Here is a 19400-nt window from a genome sequence, read left to right on the forward strand (position 1 = left end):
TCTGGGACTATAAAAGCAAATATGTGTTTTAAGCCACCACATTTTCAGAAATTTGTTACAGTTGCCACAGGAAACTAATACTATACCTGTACCCATAAAGCAAGCTTTTCCGTTCTAGCCAGGATCTCTTTCTGACAAAACTCTGAAACCCACAGTGTTCTCCAATCCCTGTCATATAAGTACCCACCGGTTCCTCCCCAGTGCAGATAACCAACTGACAGAAACAAGCAGTCCAGGGAGAAAGTATGAAAAGGCTACTTGAGCTGGCCATTCAAATCCTTACCAATTTTCATTTTCCTCTCCTAGTAATTTTCTGGTCCCAGTCAGCAAAAAGAAAAGCAATGGGAGAAATCCTGACTTGTCTTAGAAAATTGTAAAATTATTGGTTGTATGTTTAGAAGAAAAATTGCTTTGAGTCTTTCAAAAACTGGAAAGGATTAACATTCTTCCTAATTGGTCTTCTTGGTGACACTGGGGCTGCAAACTAAAATTACACAAAATGATATTATCGCTGCAGGAAAACGAAAAGCCCAATAACATACACCACTCTGCTGATATAATAAAATTACATATTCTTTTAAAAACTCATTTTCTTCCTAAAACTCTAGAAGTATGCATATTACCCCTCCATTTCATATCTGCCTTGGTTTGTACATGCAACTAAACTGGGTGTCTCTCAAGTCAGAATTTTTCATGTAACCACATGTACTGTCAATCTGATTTTCTCGTTAAAAAAAGAAATTCAAAAAACAAAGTTGTCTCTATCTGCTTTAAGATTATTAACAGCTTAGAAACAGCGATTAACAGAAAAATAATCATGTTCTAAATCTGATGCTAAGCTCTGCCATTCCCTGGCCTCAAAAAACTCATTATTAAGTTTAACTCACAAATTCATCATTGTCAATAAACACCTATGCCCTAGAAAACTTATGCTTGCCCTAGAAAACCAAAATTTTCCGAAGTCCCAAGACGATTTTAATCTAAAGACCCCACCAAAAGATGTAGGTCTTGCCTCTGGTTGAATTAACAAATTCCCTAGTCTTTTTTTTTTTTTTAAATAAGTCACTCTGCCTTATAATAAGTGTATCAATTTCATAAGTAAAACGCAAACTAAAATAGGTTTCAAACCTTATTCTTCCTTACAAATACATGAAAGAAATTATATACCTAATCACACTCTAAACAACAGAAATTCAAACTAGAAAAGCTGAACACCGAATTCCACAGCAATGTTACTTTTAAGGCTTTCCCCTACTTCATAGTCACACAAGAGAAACTTAGTAAATGCTGTCCAATAACAGAAGACATCGGAAAGTGTAAACAATCTAACAGAAGTTCTTCAAGATTCATTTAGACTCATTAAGAAACCATATACAACTGGCTTTCCTTATACTTGCTTTTTATTTTTCAATTTTTAAATATCCTCAGAGTAAGACTTTGTTCAGAAAACCGGTAAGAGGCCCCCAGTATCCTCTGATACTTCCCTGCACAGGGTTTTCTTTCCTCTTGCTCCCAGGCAGCTCACCACAAGCATGCGTCCCCCTTGTGCTTGTTTTTATGTTACAGCTGGGTTTTTAGGTGTTTAAAATGTGGTTAGAGAAAAAAGGAAAAAGGGAAACTAAAAATAAGGGAAGCTAAAAGTGGCAATCCCATCCTTTAGAAGTAAAGTTCAAGGCTGAATTGGTTTTACAGAGGTGAGCTCAGTACTGACAAACAGCAGGAAACAGAGCTGAGCAGATTTAGAGGGGTCAGTGGGTGACAGTCATGATTCATTTTGCAAGAGGGCCCAATCCAATCTGAACGTGAGTGTTAGCAGAACACAAAAATTCACTCTGAAGCTACCGTGCAAGCATATTATATGCTATTGAGTCTTACATACCTCCCATTTTACAACTTTCTGATCCGCAAGATAATTTCTAGAAATACAACTTCACATATAATGAGCACCGACTACAGCAATACAATCTGTGACCCTCAAGTATCTCATCAGGAAAATGAGGATTTATAACAGTATCACTCTCCTCTGATCGGTGTGCACGCATATACATGCACAACACTCCCCTTCAGAATCATTCCGAACAAAAGTTGGGTCATACCCATCTCTTTTCTCTGGGTGCTCATTATTGCTCTTTCACAAGTGTTATCCTTGCTGAGAATTATCTTCCTCACGCAGCAGCCCCATTACTATCAAGGAGTATGATACAGTGCAAGGGTCCATACATTCTGGTGCCAGGTGGCTACTTAGCCAGCCTGAGCATCTGTGAACTTCTCGATGCACTTGAAGTGTCAGGTACATGGTAGGTGACTCCATTAAATCTGGCACCTGGCCCGACTGCACTGTACAGGGAAGGGCAGAATATTCCTGATTTGGTCTACCCACAGCCCTGCCTAGTAGACAGGAGTGTGAGGGTTTACATAATTCGTACCCGTAAGAGAACAGTTATACCTGATGCCTCTTACTGTAAGCTTACTATAACCTTTGTAAAGAGGCCATGTGCTTAACTTCCCTGAAATTCCCAGCACAAATTAGGCCAACTTAACTGATTCCAGTGATTCAGCCTCTTCAATCTCAAGGCCTTTTAGTTGACCCTCGGGTTGACAGCCTAACCCTTCCTGGGCTACCTCATACAGGAAGTACAATCCCACCCACAATGTCCCATGATGTTCTCCTGATTTCAGTGGCAACAAGAAGCAGCATATTTGCGGGGAGGCCAGAAAGGAAGTGATGGTGTTAAGAATATTCTGGTATCAAGCTTATATCCTCCAACCCAAGCTAACAGTGACTATGAGAATGGCAGCCAGCAGCCCACTGTATGTTTATTGTGGTCTGTTAAAGAAGTCCTTACCTTACCCTGAATTCCCAGTTGTGAACATCAAACATCCCTATTTGAGTCACTGAATTGTTCTATTCTCCAACGAACCTTTCAGCAACAAAATGTCCTAAGTTGTTACACTGAATTCTTTTATAATTCAATTACTTATTGATGCCAGAACGCTGAATTAAATTAATTAGGAGGCATGGCTTGAAAGTCATGCTCAATTTAACAGCAGATAAAGGGTCCACAGTGTTCTCACTATTAAGAAACTGCTTTCTTTCTATGCTGACTTTTTTGGGTTTTTTCTGACCTGTTGGCAGCGTCTTACGCTCAGCCCCACTACTATTTCATCCTCTTGGAGGTGTGATGGGAAACCATATGTTCATTTTTCCAGGCTATTCCCAGCTGAGTCATAATGAAGGAACTTAGGAAAACTGATGATCTCTCAAACAGCCTGCCTCAGACAGAAGTAATTACCAATAAAAAGAGACATGGAGACAGTAAGATGATGAGAAATTATGAATGCTATCCAATAAGAAATGGGATGACAAGAAAACACTACAGGTAAATTCCTTCATATGGATTATAAAGCTAGATTATCCGAATTGCTTCACAGTGTCTGGAACAGAGCAGTGGTCACACGAACACAGGTGATGCAAGGAAGAATAAACGAAAAGGCCCAGCTCTGACTTCCTGTGTGAAGAGGCCACCAGACGATACCAGGAAACCTTAGTCCTACATGGCTTTCTCACAACACCCAGACCATTTTTAGACTACCTACTTAAAGGTCAACCAAGTTATGGCCACAAAGGCAATTTTAATAGTTGCTGAAACATAACAGAAGGCTGAATCCCATGCCAAAAAATGTACATAATGTATTTAAAATCTAAATGAAAACTGAAAATTATCTGCATCACTGCACTTTTTCATAATCTGCAGTTTTGATTTTTACTTAACAGAAGTCACAGACAGGGACAGAATTAGCTTTAACTATCATCAACAAATAGCCAAAAGAACCTTTCTAGACTGTAAGCTCCTAGAGGGCACGGGCGGTGTCTTTGAAACCTTGTCAGTGTTTACAGGGAATTAGCACACGTGAGCTGATGGTTCGAGTCCCCAAGAGCAACAGACAGCCACCTTTCAGTGGACTAGAAAAAAGCAAAAAAGCAATCAACTTGGAAACATGACCGAGAAAACGTTTGGATAGAGCACTGGGCGAATTCAAAAATTCATTTCACATTTACTGACTACCGTATGCCTGGCACTGTCCTGGGGCCGTGGAGTTTTGTGATTACGTAACACACAGGGTGCCTGCCATCCCGTAAGCTGGGACATTGAATGCCCAGATGGGAGTTAAAACCACGGCGAATGACCTGAAGGAAATAATGCAGAGCTTACAAAGCACAAAATGCAATTTGGGGCGGCCGGGTTTAAGCAGAAGGTGGCAGGGTAGGCCTCTTTCCAAGGTGAGATCTAAAGTCGATACAGGCGGCCGGGGAAGCGCGGGGGAGCGCGCTCCGGGAGCAGGGCCCGGCGCTCGGCCGATGCCAGTGGGGCGGGGCGGGCCGGCGAGCGCTTCGCGCCACTGTTCACGTCGGAGGCGGGGGGGGCGGGGGGGGGCGGGGGGGGGCTCCTCACTCTCCCGCCAGCTCCCACACATCTCCGGTCCCGAGGCGGGTCGTTCCGTCCTTCAACTAGCCGGGTCCCCCAGAGCGGGCCCCGGGGCAGGGAGCCCAGTCGCGGTGGTGGGGAGGAAGGGCGCCCGGCCCCTCCGGCGCGGGGTAGTCACCTGAGTGGCTCAGCACTTCCCACTCGCCGGGCCCGCAGAAAATCGCGGCCAGGGCCGAGAGCTCTTCCCGCGCCGACTCCACCATGGCCACCCCGCCGCCGCTGCCGCCGCCGCCGCCCCTCCCCTTCCGCCGCCGCCGTCCCTCCCTCCATGGGCCCCGAGCGGTGCGGCTGGGCAGCCACTGGGGGGCGCCCCGCGCCTCTCCCGCGCGCTGGACCGCGAGGGGACGGCGGCGGTAGGAGTCCTGCCCACAAGCTCCTGCTGGTTGACTTGGGACGCGAGGCTCGGTCGTTCTGGGGGTACTTTTCCCGGAGGCCTGCGGCGATCGTGCAGCTCACCCGTTGCTTTCCTGACAGAGGGAGGAGGCCTCCCGGCAAAGCCCAAGATCCCCTAAATTTAGCCCAGGCTAAAGCTTTGAACGCCCACCATTCCCTCCCAGACTTGGCCTTAGGCTGCCTGGGTAGAGAACAGTCTGGGCGAAAGGAACTTTGGCGATTAGGGAGATAAAAACAAGCAGGAAAGTGACCAGCGGGGAGGTGAGCCCTCGTCCGGCTCAGAATTGAAGTAGGTGTTGGGGACATGAGAGGTAACAGAGCAGGTGAGACTCTGTCCGATGAAGCTTGCAGTGACCCTGGCAGCGTGGGACTCCCGGAAAAGGCCCCGGGGCAGTAACAACCCCAGATGCTGAGCTGTAACTGGCGCTGGGACTCTGGACCAGGGCTGGATTCCTGGGACCTCTTTCTCTCAACCCGGCAAAAGCAGAGGGCTGGACCTGCCGGTCCTGCCATTCTACGGATGTTACTGGGGTGGTCCTGGATAGGCCTCTTAACGTCTTCACCTTCCCCATTTGTCTCCTGCCTTTACAGAGGATAGCCCAGACTCCTTGGTCTTTGGGGTACAATCAAGTGTGTAAATGTAGCAATCGCTGGCTTTTCAGTATTATTCATTTTGTGATATTCGATGCTTACAAAACATGTGACTCTTAAAGCTTAATAATGTAATGATCATCCTTGAATCCAGCACCTCAGTTTAAGAATTTGAGCAATACCAGTAGGGTTTTAGAATTATCAATCCCTTTTGTTCCAGTTTTGATTTAGTGAACAAGAAGATTACGGTGATCCTCTGTGATAGTTCTATCAGTCAGCATGTTTGGTTTGTCCTTTTGTTTTTCCAAATAACAATTTAAAATTTTGCAATGCCAAGACGTAGCTGGTCTGGCTCTTGGAAGTTCCACAATTTTTGTTTGTATCAGAAATAACATTTTGTAAGATAAATCAGAGAATTTAGATGGCTACACAGTGACTCCTGTCACTGACCTACAGATGTCACAACAAAAGGGACTGGTTTTAAGATTCTGAATCCATGTTACCATCCTCAACATCATTACCACTGTTGCTAAAGAGGGATTTTAAAAAGGAAAGATGCTGACTTCCAAAAACAGAAAGGAAATCTAACCAGATAGACTGCGGGAGAAATGCATTTCACAGGATGCCCTGCCATGGGATTTCCGTGACCCCAAGTAATTAAGAGCACTGCCATGCACATAGTTGGAAAGTTTATTTAAACTCACAATTATCTCTGAGGTGGCCAATTTGTTTAATAATAATTTTTTAAATTTCTTTGAGTTATTTCCAAAATATCAGCAGTGCAGTAGGTTCATAACTAGTTTCTAAGGAGTTTGGTGAACAAAAGAATAAATTGTTAATTTAACATATCACTAAGTTATTTAATTTTAAAGTCTAATGTCAGTATTAAAATACAAATATTAGTTATTTGACTTATTAAAAGTGGTCTATAAAAAAATCAAATAGTTCATATCTTTTTTTTTAATTTCCCAAATTCAACGTAAGTGATATGAGTGAAGTAATGTGAACAGCAAGACTCCGGTTGTCAGAAATATTAGGAGACAATCAGGAAGGCTGCTGTCAGCTAGGATTCCATGAAATTTATGTAAGAGTACATCAATCTATTCAAAATTTTCTTGTCAATAGGTTTCTTCTTTGCTCTTCCTTTCTCTGTTGATTTCTTAACCTGCTTTTCATCCTCCATTTAGCATGTTTAAATAAAAAAGAAGTCGATGTGAATGTCTTTTAAATTGACACTATCCTAAGGCCCTGAAATCCCATGAATAAGTTTCTACTCTCTGACATTTGGAAATAATCATCACAGAGAAAGTATAATGTCAGCTTGATATTTCTCACACTATGAAAATATCAGCTACATGTCAAATATCTAAAGCCTACCTTAATGTAATAAATTTTCTTGTATTCACAGGCTACTGAAAATTCTAAATATTTAAATGTGGAATGAATGTCTAGACATGTGGATGAATGTCTAGTTAGATCACTGTCTCTTTCTCTGCCTCTCTCTCTGCCACTTCCTCTCCCTCAAACAGTGTATAGGTGGCTAGAATATTATTTATACATACAACTTTTCTAAATAGTTGTTTTCCCAAGACCATAAGGAGGAAAAGTTTTCAATCTTTCATCTCCAGTTAAAACCACTAGCCCAGGAGATAGTTCCTTTAACTTCTCTTGGAAAACACTTCTATTCACTTTATCGTGAGTAGTGTGTGGATCTAAATACTCACTCTGTATCTGAAATTTTAAGTCAAACCCCACTTGGGCATAGAAGTAGAACACACAATTTTAAGAGTATTAGGAGAGGGGCGCCTGGGCGGTTGTCAGTTGAGCGTCCAACTTCGGCCCAAGTCACGATCTTGTGGTTTGTGAGTTTGAGCTTTGCATCCGTCCCTCTGCTGTCCTTGTGGAATCTGCCTTGGATCCTGTCTCCCTCTCTCTCTGCCTCTCCCCACCTCTCAAAAATAAACATTAAAAAAAAAAAGAGTATTAGGAAAGGTTGGTTAAACGTTAGTATCATGTCAAAAAAGCTAAATACTGAAGTAATGAGACGTGGTAAGGAAAATGATCATAACTATAAGACAAGTAAAAATGCTTTTAAGAACCACCAAGAGGATTGTACACTTGAAACTAATATAACACTGTTAAGTTAACTAACTGGAATTAAAATAAAAACTTAAAAAGAGAGAGAGAGAGAAAGAACCACTTAAAGAACAAAAGAGGCATTAAATGCCAACATGCTAAATGAACCTGAACTTCAGTTAAGTTGTGCTACTGGTTTTGTCTAAAGAATTTCTGTATTTTTCTGTATTTACTTATTTCACAAAAAGTTCTTGGGCACACCTGGACTGTTGACTGGTCTGGCCCTAAGAGCTGAGTGTTTTGAAATATAGAGATGAAAGCAACGAACCTTGTTCTCAAAGACTTCAGTCTTCGGTTAGCTGGGTAAACACAATGAGCAACAATTACAGGTTCTTTCACCACATTTCCATATTGGTGCGAAGTTTAGTATCAATAGGTGAAAGCAATGGGTGTACCTCCCACAAGTTCCCAGTGGAGGAATATGTTTGTAACGCTTGGGAACACTGTAGGTTTCCAAAAGCACACAGAGTCAGTTGTGTTGATTGGCCATAGCTCTTTTCGTTCTGTTACAGTGTGAAAGTCAACAACTTTATTTTCCACCAAGATAACAAAATAAGAGCAAATAAAATCCATGAGAATTTGACAGTGACTCTTATACCATTTTGTGGCAAGATCTGGCTCTACCAGGTCCAGATAATCTGTACTTACTCCAAAAGATTGGTTACACTCTGCCTATGAAAAACACGCTTGATTCTTATGCATGAGTGATAGCAAAACAGTTCCAGCTTGCTTTGTGGGAAAACATCCACATGGCCCAGGTCCACAATGCCTTATCAATTTATAAAAACAAGTCTTCAGTACCATTAGGGTTTTAGAGTTTGTATAGTTAAAATAACATCCAATACTTAACTTTGGCAATTACTGTAACTGGATTCCTCTTATTAATTATATTTTCTCACATTGTACTACCAATGTAGCCAGTTTTTATTATGAGGAAAAGGGGGGGGGTAGTTTGGAGACTATGTGACTTTTTAAAAATCCTTCCTTTCAGACTCATAAAGGGACTATAAATGAGGAAACTCTGCCATTTTGGCAAAATAGATTCTCTGTGGTTGAAAATTGAAAGAGGGAGGTAGATCAAAGAACCACATCTATGGGAAAATTAGACCTGGATTTCCTTTTTTTTTTTAAAGTGGGGGACCTATAGGCAAAAGATGTATTAGATACAGAGAGAGGGAGGGGACAAGGGAATGAGGGAGAAAAAGAGGAGTGGGGGAGGAGCAAAGAGCTGGGAAATAGGAACACTTCAGAAGATGATACAAAAAGGATGATTTTTTATGAAGTAAAGAAGAACATGAGTTAAAATTTGGCTTTATTTCTAAAAGAAGAATATTGCTTCATCTGCTTTTTAAGCAACAGAGAGACCTGAAAACTTCATTTGGAAATAATATGCGGTCTGAGATTTGCTTCAAAATAATGTAGGAAGATGGGGAGAAGCTAGAGTGTGGATGTGGATGAGTTGACCATAGATTAATAATTGGTGAGGCAGAGTTTTGGTGCAGAAGGATTCGGTATTTTATTCTGTCTACTCTTGTGTATTTTATATTCTCTACAATAACAGTTAATTTTTAAAATGTATTCAATAGAAAATATGTCAGATATTTGAGTTTTGTATACTGCTCCTAAGGAAAAAAAGAACAGAAAAAAAAGGGAGGAAATAGGAGGGAAGGGAAAAGAAAAGAAGATAACAGGTTCTAAAGTTCATATGTGTGTTCACATACATGTGTTTAACAAATGTATGGCTTAGGATTCATTCCTAAGAAAAAGCATAAAACCTGAAACTTCAGTGCCCTTATCAAGAGACAAGTGGTTTTGTCTTAAAGGTTCAAGAGGAGGGAGGCAGGCAGCGCTGGGGTACCCCGCAGCGTAGGGACCTACTGTCTTTCCCTTCGGTGGCCCTACCCTGCACAGCTTTGATCCCCCGTGCATGCCGTGCTGTGCTGCAGGGCGGCCATCGGAACTCCAACCACCAAGTCTATATCTGGGCAGGAGAATAGGATTCTGTCCAATCTATTTGACTGGAATCTAGTTCCATGACCACTCCCAGCTAAAAGAGAGGTTGGAAAATGTCATTTTTACTGAGAGGCCATGTATCAGGCGAAAAGTAGAGGAAGAAATGAACCATTATTATTATTATTATTATTCCTTTCTTATTATGGAGAAAGGGAAAATATTGGGAGGCAGCTGGCAGTCCCCACCACATCAAGTGGAGTTTTTGTCAAGAGATTAAGTCGTCACACACATAATTTACCCTTTTTCCATCCCTTGACCGCGACCACCCCTCACTGTCTGTCTCATTGTCTCGTTTTATTTTTCCCATAACATTTACCATTATATGAAATCAACTTGTTTATTTGTTTACATGTGTCTCGTGGTTGCTCCACAGAAAACAGGATCGGTGCCCCACCAGCACCACCAAAGTGGTTCAGATGTACAAAGTGATGAGGACACACATGCACCAGGAGGGTCTGAAAGAGTTTATTGTTCACATGCTGAGGCTTTCTGGGAAGAGCAGGGCAATTCAAAATGGCCTAACTGAAGGCAGGGACAAATGGCTCTGCTGTTCACTGTGGTTAGGGGGTGGGTCCGGGGTTAGAATTCTCCTGTGCCTCCCTGGGGTTTCTGTGGCCTGAACAAGGGAGGGAGTGCCCAGACTTTCTTACCCACTTGTCTGGAGGTGGAACAGAAGAGAAAAGGGAGGTCTGGGGCTTGAAAGCTGTCAGCAGCCAGACATCAAAAACAGAGTCCGACCCGCTGATTGTCTGTCTCCATGAGAATTTTGATTTCCAGGAAGCTCGGGGCCTTATCAGTCTTGTTCACCTCTGTACCCTCCATGCCTAAAAGAGTGCCTAGCAAATTAGGAATTCAGTGAGTATTCGTGATACAAATAAGCTCACTGCAAAGTGTATAAACTCTTTATACAATTTCTTATTCAACAGAGTTATGGAACACCTACTATATGCTAGTGACTTTAGGAGCTCTCAGGCATTCCCTGACTGAATAAGACACAGTCACTGTCCTCCAGAAGCTCCAAATCCAGTTTGGGAGAGGCACCAACCTTTCCTGGAACCAGGCGATAAGCGTCCTGCCAGGTAAACTGAGAGCTTTCAGAGAAGGCCGAGGAGTCCTGGTTTGGCCATTATGTTAGACATTCTCCAACATAGGCTACAAGGAGGAAAGTTGGAGTACAAAATGGCTGGAAGATAAAACTTTACTTTCATTCAGTAAGCATTTATTGAGCTCATTACGATGTGCCTAGTATTATGCCAGGTCCCACGGAGATGGTTTTTGACACAGACCTCTCAGAAGTTGTAGTGGAGTACAGGTGATAGGTTTTGAGAGGTAAGTCATTTGGTAATCTGCAGTCTGTTGAAATCATGGGAGTAGGTGAGATTCTCTGCCTGCATCTCAAGAATTTCATAATGACAGTGATGTATTTCCCAGCAATTGGAACAGAGAAGCATTGGTTTGCTAGTGTTTCTAACAAAATCTGGATCAAGACAATAGTCCCTTTGTGGTAGGGTTTCTGTATTTCCCTACTGTTTTCACTTTTCTGTTTTGTTCTATTTTCTATGGAGAGACAAACCAAGTCAAGAAAGCAGGGAAAAAAAATTCCTTTGTGGCACCTTTATCACTTGGAAGGGACCCTTTTAAGGGTCTCCCTTAGAAATACAAAAACGATCTTAGAATAGGAAGGTTGAGCTGGAATACTTGGTCTATTGTTTCAGATAAAAATCCTGCTATATTTATGTGATTCTCATTGCTGTTTGAAACCTTAATTGGCCAGTAATTTCTTCACTGATAGCTTCTTTAGTTTTAAAAGGAACTTTACACTTTAAGGAGAAGCATAGCCAGGGTTCCCACTATTGGGATCATATTACCAAATACTTTGTCCTGTCTCCTCTCTCTTTCTCATAAGATACTTTCCCACCTCTTTGCCTGGTAAATTCTTACTCATTCTTTACATCTGAATTGCACCTCTCCCTCTGAGTCTGAGTTGAGGGCCCACCACTTATCGTATTTACACACTTGCGAGACTGCATTGTAATTGCTCACGTGTCTGTAACTCCAGTAGGGTATGACTTTCATGAGATGAGTAATAGACACTGTGCTTGTCCTAGCTCTCTGGACAGTGATTGACTCTTTGCTGGGTGGACAACTTATGAGCCCTGACTCTGTCCAAAATTGTCTTCGATTCTGGTCTGGCTATTCCATCTTTGGTTGTATCTCCAACATTGGCACAGTGGCTGGCATTAAAAGGCATGCAATATTTGTGGAATAAACCAAGAATGAGTGAACCCAGAGTTAGAGTGTCAAAGTAAATAGACTGTAGTTCATTTTTTCTTATTACTTCTACTCCAATTCCCACCAGATTTTATTAGCCCTTGAGCATGTAAATACACATCAACGATTAGGCAAGCAGATTATTACCTGTGTCTTTACTGGGATCACATTCAGAGTGATGAGGTAACGGGCAATAAAGAGTGGATTATTCCTACTAATACCCAACAGTTTCATACAGGAAAGTGAACGGGAGAAGTATATTATCACCTTTATAGTAATTCTATGTTTGAGTAATAGTTCCCCACAGTTGACACTTCACTTTATCATATGCAAATAAAAAATAAATTTTAAAGTAATTATCACAGCTAATATACAATATAAAGCTTTGAGACTGCTGGGCTGTCTGGAATTCATAGGGTAGGTAAAACTATATAGTGTTTATGTCCTGAACTGAAATGGGACACTACATGGTGCCTGATCCAGCCTGGCTAAAAATATATCATATTTCCACCTGTGTGTGTGACTAGGGTATGTATTTTATTTACTACTCAGTTAATATTAATCATTTAAAAAATAACAAAGTCACCTGAAGACAGGCTAGTTGTATATAACAACATAGATGTAGTAATTAAAATTAAGTTACTAAACTGAGATTTTTTACCCTATAACTCATGATCGCTTAAGTTTTTCTTTTCTTTTCTTTTCTATTCTTTCTTTCTTTTCTTTTCTTTTCTTTTCTTTTCTTTTTTCTTTTCTTTTTCAACAATATTTTGTTGACCATGATTTAAGTTAAAAGACCATGTTATGTTGAAGGGGACCAGAGCTAATGACTGGGGAGGGGCCCAGGGAACTTTTTTGTCATGATAGAAATGTTCTCTTTTTTTTTTCTTTTTCTTTTTTAAGTTTATTTATTTATTTTGAGAGAGACAGACACAGCACAAGTGGAGGAGGGGCAGAGAGAGGAAGAGAGAGAGAATCCCAAGCAGCGCAGCACCCAATGTGGGGCTCAAACCCACAAAGCTGCAAGATCATGACCCGAGCTGAAACCAAGAGGATACCCAACCGACCGAGCCACCCAGGTGCCCCAGAAATGTTCTATTTCTTGATTGGGGTGCTGGTTACATGAGTTTATGCCTTTTAACTGTACCTTTTTAGACCTATGCATTTTATTTTATATATAGTATATCTCAGTTTAAAAAAAAAAAAAGAGTACTGGGGGAAGAAGACAGGTTAGTAAGTTCATAATACTTTTTTAAGACTCTTTTTTTTTCCTGAATTTGAGCTGAGTATGCCCTCAACTTGAAAACCAAACGAAGTTGTTCTTTTAAAAATCTTTAAGCCTTGCTGCTGCTTGATCTTTATAAGAACAAATCATGACAAGAAAAAGCTGCAGGTTTCGAGTGTCTTCTATGGCACCAGCTTGTCTCCATGAGTAGGATGCTAATAGAACTGAAGAAAACCACTCCTGCACTTAGGGCAAGTTGTTTTTAGCCTAAAATTCAGCCTATCATTCCCTGTTGGTGTACAAAAAAGAAAATGTGATTGATAAAAGTACCCTTCATTTTATATGGACTAAAGAGGAATTATTCAAATATTTTTTAATGTGCTGAGCAAGCTCACTATTTCAAATAATTTTATAGAGACATTTTTTTCTAAGTGAGGGACCTGTAATGACATGGGCTATCTACCATTTGTACCTCAATTCTTAGATGCACATATTTTTCACATTTTAACAACTCTGAAGATGAGAATTTTAATACCACTGATGGCACTTTGCATTGGCTATTGGCCAGGCAGCCGACATCGATATGGCTTGCACATGCATTAATTTGGATGTTTTCCTTGATCCCACGATTTCTGACGAGATCATGAAAGCAGCAGTCTCAGAACTTGCAGAATGGCAGGATGGTATTAGCAATTTGGGAAAAACTCTAGAACACTAGTGTTAGTGGAAGTGACTTCTTTAAAAGAAATGCATCTCACTGATGCTCTTGATGGAATAAAGGATGATACATGTGGAAAAACACAAGCATGGATGCCTCTGACTTGATATGTTGATTCACAGTCATCAGACACAGAATGTGAAGGAGTTTCAGGAATATTTTAACCGGTTTTTTGCTTATAGTTTCCTTTTTATGTATGCACAATAGTGGTATTTGATAATGTGTCTAAATAGGTCTAAAAAAGCTTTCTCAAGAAGTATAAAGAAAAATTCTAAGTGATTAGAACGTGAGCTGTAGTATAGTTGGCGGCATATCTTATTTTTTAACGGTGCATAAAATAATGGCTTATCTTACAAGTGATGGCATCTTAGATGCCATTAAAGCTGATCTTTGCAACTTTTGTATGTTAGCTTTTCAGCCAGGGAGAGATGAAAGAGCAGGCAGGAAAGAATATTAAATCTATAACAATAATACTATTTATTGAGTAGCTACTATAGGCCAGTGTTACGCTAAGTGCCTTATGTATATCAATACATGTAATTCTCCCCAAAAAGTCTGAGAGAGAGTTATTGCTGAACTGACTTCTGTCTGTTCAGAGCCATTAAATAGGTAAATTTGCAAAGCTGAATTTGAACTTAGTTTTGATTGACCCCCAAAGCTCTCGATCTTTGTATAGTAACTTCTTCGCCTACCTCTCCCCCATAACAGCACTCTATCTAGTCATTTTTTAAAAGTAATCTCTACACCCAGGGGCACCTGGGTGGTTCAGTCGGTTGAGCGTCCGACTTCAGCTCAGGTCATGATCTCTCTGTCTGTGAGTTCGAGCCCCGCGTTGGGCTTTGTGCTGACAGCTCGGAGCCTGGAGCCTGCTTCCGATTCTGTGTCTCCCTCTCTCTCTGCCCCTCTCCCGCTCATGCTCTGTCTGTCTCTCTGTGTCAAAAATAAATAAACATTAAAAAAATTTTTTTTAATAAAAATAATGTCTACACCCAACATAGGGCTCAAACCTACAACCCTGAGATCAAGAGTCACATGCTCTATCAACTGAGCCGGCCAGGAGCCCCAGCACTCCAACTAGTCTTAAGGGTTAAGTTGCTTCAAGTTTATGCACTCCTTGCTTGCTTGCACTCCTTGGTCTATAGTGGAACTAACTTCCCTTCCTTGAGATTTGCAGACCACTGGCCTTGAGGAGTGAAGGACCAGACTTTGCCAGAAAATAAGGCCTAACTACATTTGTCTGACGACAGCTGTCATGGCTGCCACCAACTCTGTTCAGGGTCAGGTCAACATACAACTCACTGCCTGGACACCTGCTTCTCCTGCCAGTAGTCCCCCTCCCTTTTTCCATGCCTTCCCCCTTTAAAACCCTCTGGCTGGGGTGCTTGGGTGGCTTAGTCAGTTAAGTGCCTCCGACTCCTGATTTCAACTCAGGTCATGATCTCATGGTTCAGTTCATGAGTTCGAGCCCCACGTTGGGCTCTGCACTGACAGTGGGGAGCCTGCTTAGGATATTCTCTCCCCCGCCCCCTGCTCCCTCTCTCCCCTTTCTCAAAAATAAATAAAACTTAAAAAAAAAAGCCTTCTGTCTTCCCCCAGACTGGGAATATTGTCTTGGTAACGTAAGTCCACTATCTTCTCAAGTTGCCAGCTTCCTGAATAAAACAACCTTTCCTTTTCCATCATCACTTCTCTCTCAAGTATTGATTTTGGAACCACAAGCACCCAAACCTGAGTTCAGAACCAGTTCTCTGTTCAGTTTGTAATTGTAGAGTAACACCCCTACTCCACCATCCCCAGAATTTCCAAGTGGAAGCTTAAAGAAAAGAGAGAGAGAGAATGAGAGTCTAGCAGCATTCAGTTCTGTTCAGGCTGTTCTTGAAAACAACTTTATCTTGATTTGGCAATGCAGCTCTTCTTCGATTGTGTGAGATACCCCAGAATCCTAACATCCTTAACACCCTTTCTTTGGCTTAGCGGGTTCTTTTTGGGATTGTATCCCCTGCAACAGAAATCACACTACTGTAACAATTCACAGTTTTAATACATTTATACATTTTACTAATGATAATAAAATATTCCTTCTAACACACCTTCAACCCAAAGTCTGAGCCTTACCGACTTACTTGAGCCCGCATAGGAATGTTTCTGTTACAGCCCAAGCCCGCAGAGGCACCTGATTCTTATTGGACTTAAACTAGAGTAGTGCTCCCTTATCTGCAGTTTTGCTTCCCGCAGTTTCACTTACCTGGGTCAACCGCTGTGGACAAGCGATGATCCTCCTTCTGACGAATCATCAGGAGGTCAGTAGTCACCCCATCACCCGTCTAGGTCACTCATCTCACCGCATGTCCTCACGCAGGCATCTGGTCATCTCACATCATCAAAGGAAGGGTGAGTCCCACACAGCAAGGTATTTTGAGGGAGAGAGACCACATTCACATAACTTTTATTACAGTTATAGCATTATAATTGTTCTAGCATTATTGGCTTGTTAAATTTTTTTAATGTTTATTTATTTTTGAGAGAGAGAGAGAGAGAGTGTGTGTGAGAGAGAGAGAGAGAACGAGCTGGGGAGGGGCAGAGAGAGAGGGAGACACAGAATCCAAAGCAGGCTCCAGGCTCTGAGCTGTGATCACAGAGCCTGACTCAGGGCTCAAACTCAAGCACCGTGAGATCATGACTTGAGCTGAAGTCAAAAGCTTAACTGACTGAGCCACTCAGGTGCCCCATATCATTATTGCTTTTAATCTCTTCTTGTACCTAATTTATAAATTAATTTTTTAAATTTTATTCTTTATTTTTAAAATTTACATCCAAATTAGTTAGCATATAGTGCAACAATGATTTCAGGAGTGGATTCCTTAATGCCCCTTACCCATTTAGCCCATCCCCCCTCCCACAACCCCTCCAGTAACCCTCAGTTTATTCTCCATATTTATGAGTCTCTTCTGTTTTGTCCCCCTCCCTGTTTTTATATTATTTTTGTTTCCTTTCCCTTATGTTCATCTGTTCTGTCTCTTAAAGTCCTCATATGAGTGAAGTCATATGATTTTTGTCTTTCTCTGACTAATTTCACTTGGCATAATACCCTCCAGTTCCATCCACATAGTTGCAAATGGCAAGATTTCATTCTTTTTGATTGCCAAGTAATACTCCATTATATATACATATACAACATCTTCTTTATCCATTAATCCATCGATGGACCTTTGGGGTCTTTCCATACTTTGGCTATTATTGGTAGTGCTGCTATAAACATAGGGGTGCATGTGTCCCTTCGAAACAGCACACCCATGGATAAATGCCTAGTAGTGCAATTGCTGGGTCTAAATTAAATTTTATCATAGAAACGCCTGTGTGGGAAAAAACATGGTATATACAGGGTTCAGTGTTACCCACGTTTTCAGGTGTCTGCCGGCAGATAATGGGGGACCTCTGTATGCCTTAATCAGCACAGCGAGGGGTGGAGGAGGGAGCAGGGAAATCCAGCTCAAAGAACACAGGACCCCAAAAGGGCTCAGTTTCTCTCAGAGTAGCATTCTGTTTCACCACAAGCTCCTTAACTCTGAGAACTCAATTTCCCCAACTGTAAAAAGATGCAAATTAGAAGATGATTTCTAAGAACTTCTCTGGTTTTTAAAATTCTTGGCTCCTGCACCAATTAAAGACATCCAGATATTGCATGAGTCACACTATATGTAAGTAAATCGAGTGGCTTTCATGGCCAGTTCCACCCCCAATTTCTTTGACAATATGTATTTTTTTTAGTAGAATTCAGATTCAATATTTCAAGTGATATGCTTAACAAGATTAAACTAAGACAGTTATGCTCAGTGGTAAGAATTTTTTTAACTATAACATATTAATGGATGATATCGAAGAATAAAATGATGTTAAAAACCTTATCTCCAGGAACTATCTGAAGATACTTTTTTTTACCATAAGACTCATGACTCATGGAAGGGAAACCGCCAAGTTCTGGAATGGTGCACTGATTTCTCATTCTTACCCCAGAAGAGTGGCATACATCCTTGAAACGGAAGTCAGATCTTTAACGTTAGGCAATAAGAAGGAGGCTGAGTTGTCCTTGCTTTTCCATATGCACTATTGATTTCAAATTTTAATACCAAAACAGAGTAGATAATTACTTTTTTCCCCAAAATGATGACCTTTAAAAATATATATTAGTAAATGATTTACAATTATTAAAATGTGTGTATTCAATCTTAGGTAACCGATACAGTTTTACAAATAAAAAACTGAATGCTTTAGCCAAAATGTTGACTTGGAAAAACAAAACATGGAATGTGATTGGACAATTCTGATATTATTAAGTATTTCTTCCAAAAGCACTAGGAAATTTTTTACAACAGAAGTGGAATTGATTCAATAAACTGCCTTCAATTTACAATGTATTTGAGGAGAAACCCCTGTGATGTCTTTTAATCACCTGGCGCAGCTATTTCCTAACTCAGTATTAAATATGGCTTGGAATTTTTCATGGCTTTCTATGATATCTAACTTGCTTATACTCGGGAAATTATTCAGGGACTGGTTTCCCTCCTGTGTTCATTGCTTGGGGTAACATTTTAACAAAAGGAAATCAAGGAAAAGAACAAAACTATCTTTACTGAATACTCATTATGTCCACTGCCCGCAATGTTCACACCAACAGACAGAACCTCAGGTGTGCGTACAGGCATGTGTGTCCACCTGTCTGTGCTTACACTGGGAAGGGCTTCCCAGCATGCCTTGCTGATTTAGGCAAAGCAAGAATACCTTCTGCAAGAGCAAGGTTTCCCTTTCAAAATCCATCACGGTGAACCAATCCCTGGCTCCACACCTCCGGATCCCCGGGAATCAAGGCATCTTAATTATTTACATGTAGTGAGGGCAGGCCCATATGACACCGCTAGTTCCAACAGTACATAAATTAATGGCTGTGAGGGCCAGCGGGGAGCTGACTCTGCGTGTCTCGCCAGTAGCTGACAGCAGAGATGTTCAACATACTTAACACTAATGCAGCCTGGGCCGTGACCAATCTAACGAACGTGAGGCATAAATATATATAAATATAGGTCACAAATACATCTTGAAATATATTATCTTCAGTCATCTGTGGAATTTAAGAAACAAAACAAATGAGAAAAGGGAAAAAGAGAGAGAGAAGCAAACCAAGAAACAGACTAACTATAGAGAGCAAACTGAGGGTTACCAGAGGGGATGTGGGTTGGGGCATGGGTGAAATAGGTGATGGGCATTAAGGAGTGTGCTTCTCTTAATGAGCACTGAGTGTTGTATGCAAGTGTTGAATCACCATATTGTATACCTGAAACGAATATTACACTGTATATTAACTTACTGGAATTTATTGTTTTTTAATTTTTTTTTGGAATGTTTACTTATTTTTGAAAGAGAGAGAGAGAGTGCGAGTAGAGGAGGGGTAGAGGTGCCCCTAACTAACTGGAATTTAAATAAAAAATTAAATATATATATATATATATATATATTTCATATATATGTGTGTATGTGTGTGTGTGTATATATATATATATATATATATATA

The 19400-nt window shown here is 40.9% G+C and overlaps 1 protein-coding gene across 7 annotated transcripts in view; it reads right to left on the reverse strand.

Moving 5' to 3' along the window:
• RWDD3 (RWD domain containing 3) overlaps positions 1–19301 on the reverse strand; it is a 92249-nt gene extending 72948 nt beyond the window's left edge. For 6 of the 7 annotated variants that reach the window (XR_007454691.1, XR_007454692.1, XM_049616762.1 and 3 more), the window contains exon 1: positions 4606–4719. Coding sequence is in view for 5 of the 7 variants with exons in the window: in XM_049616762.1 (XP_049472719.1) it covers positions 4606–4690 (85 nt within the window). In the remaining 2 variants the exon portion in view is untranslated. Of the gene's footprint in view, positions 1–4605; positions 4720–16079 lie in introns of those variants that run through there. The other variant, XM_049616763.1, reaches the window with a different exon arrangement.
• Positions 19302–19400: the final 99 nt, after the last annotated feature.

This window comes from Panthera uncia (assembly GCF_023721935.1).
Source record: "Panthera uncia isolate 11264 chromosome C1 unlocalized genomic scaffold, Puncia_PCG_1.0 HiC_scaffold_4, whole genome shotgun sequence".
Lineage (NCBI taxonomy): Eukaryota > Metazoa > Chordata > Mammalia > Carnivora > Felidae > Panthera > Panthera uncia.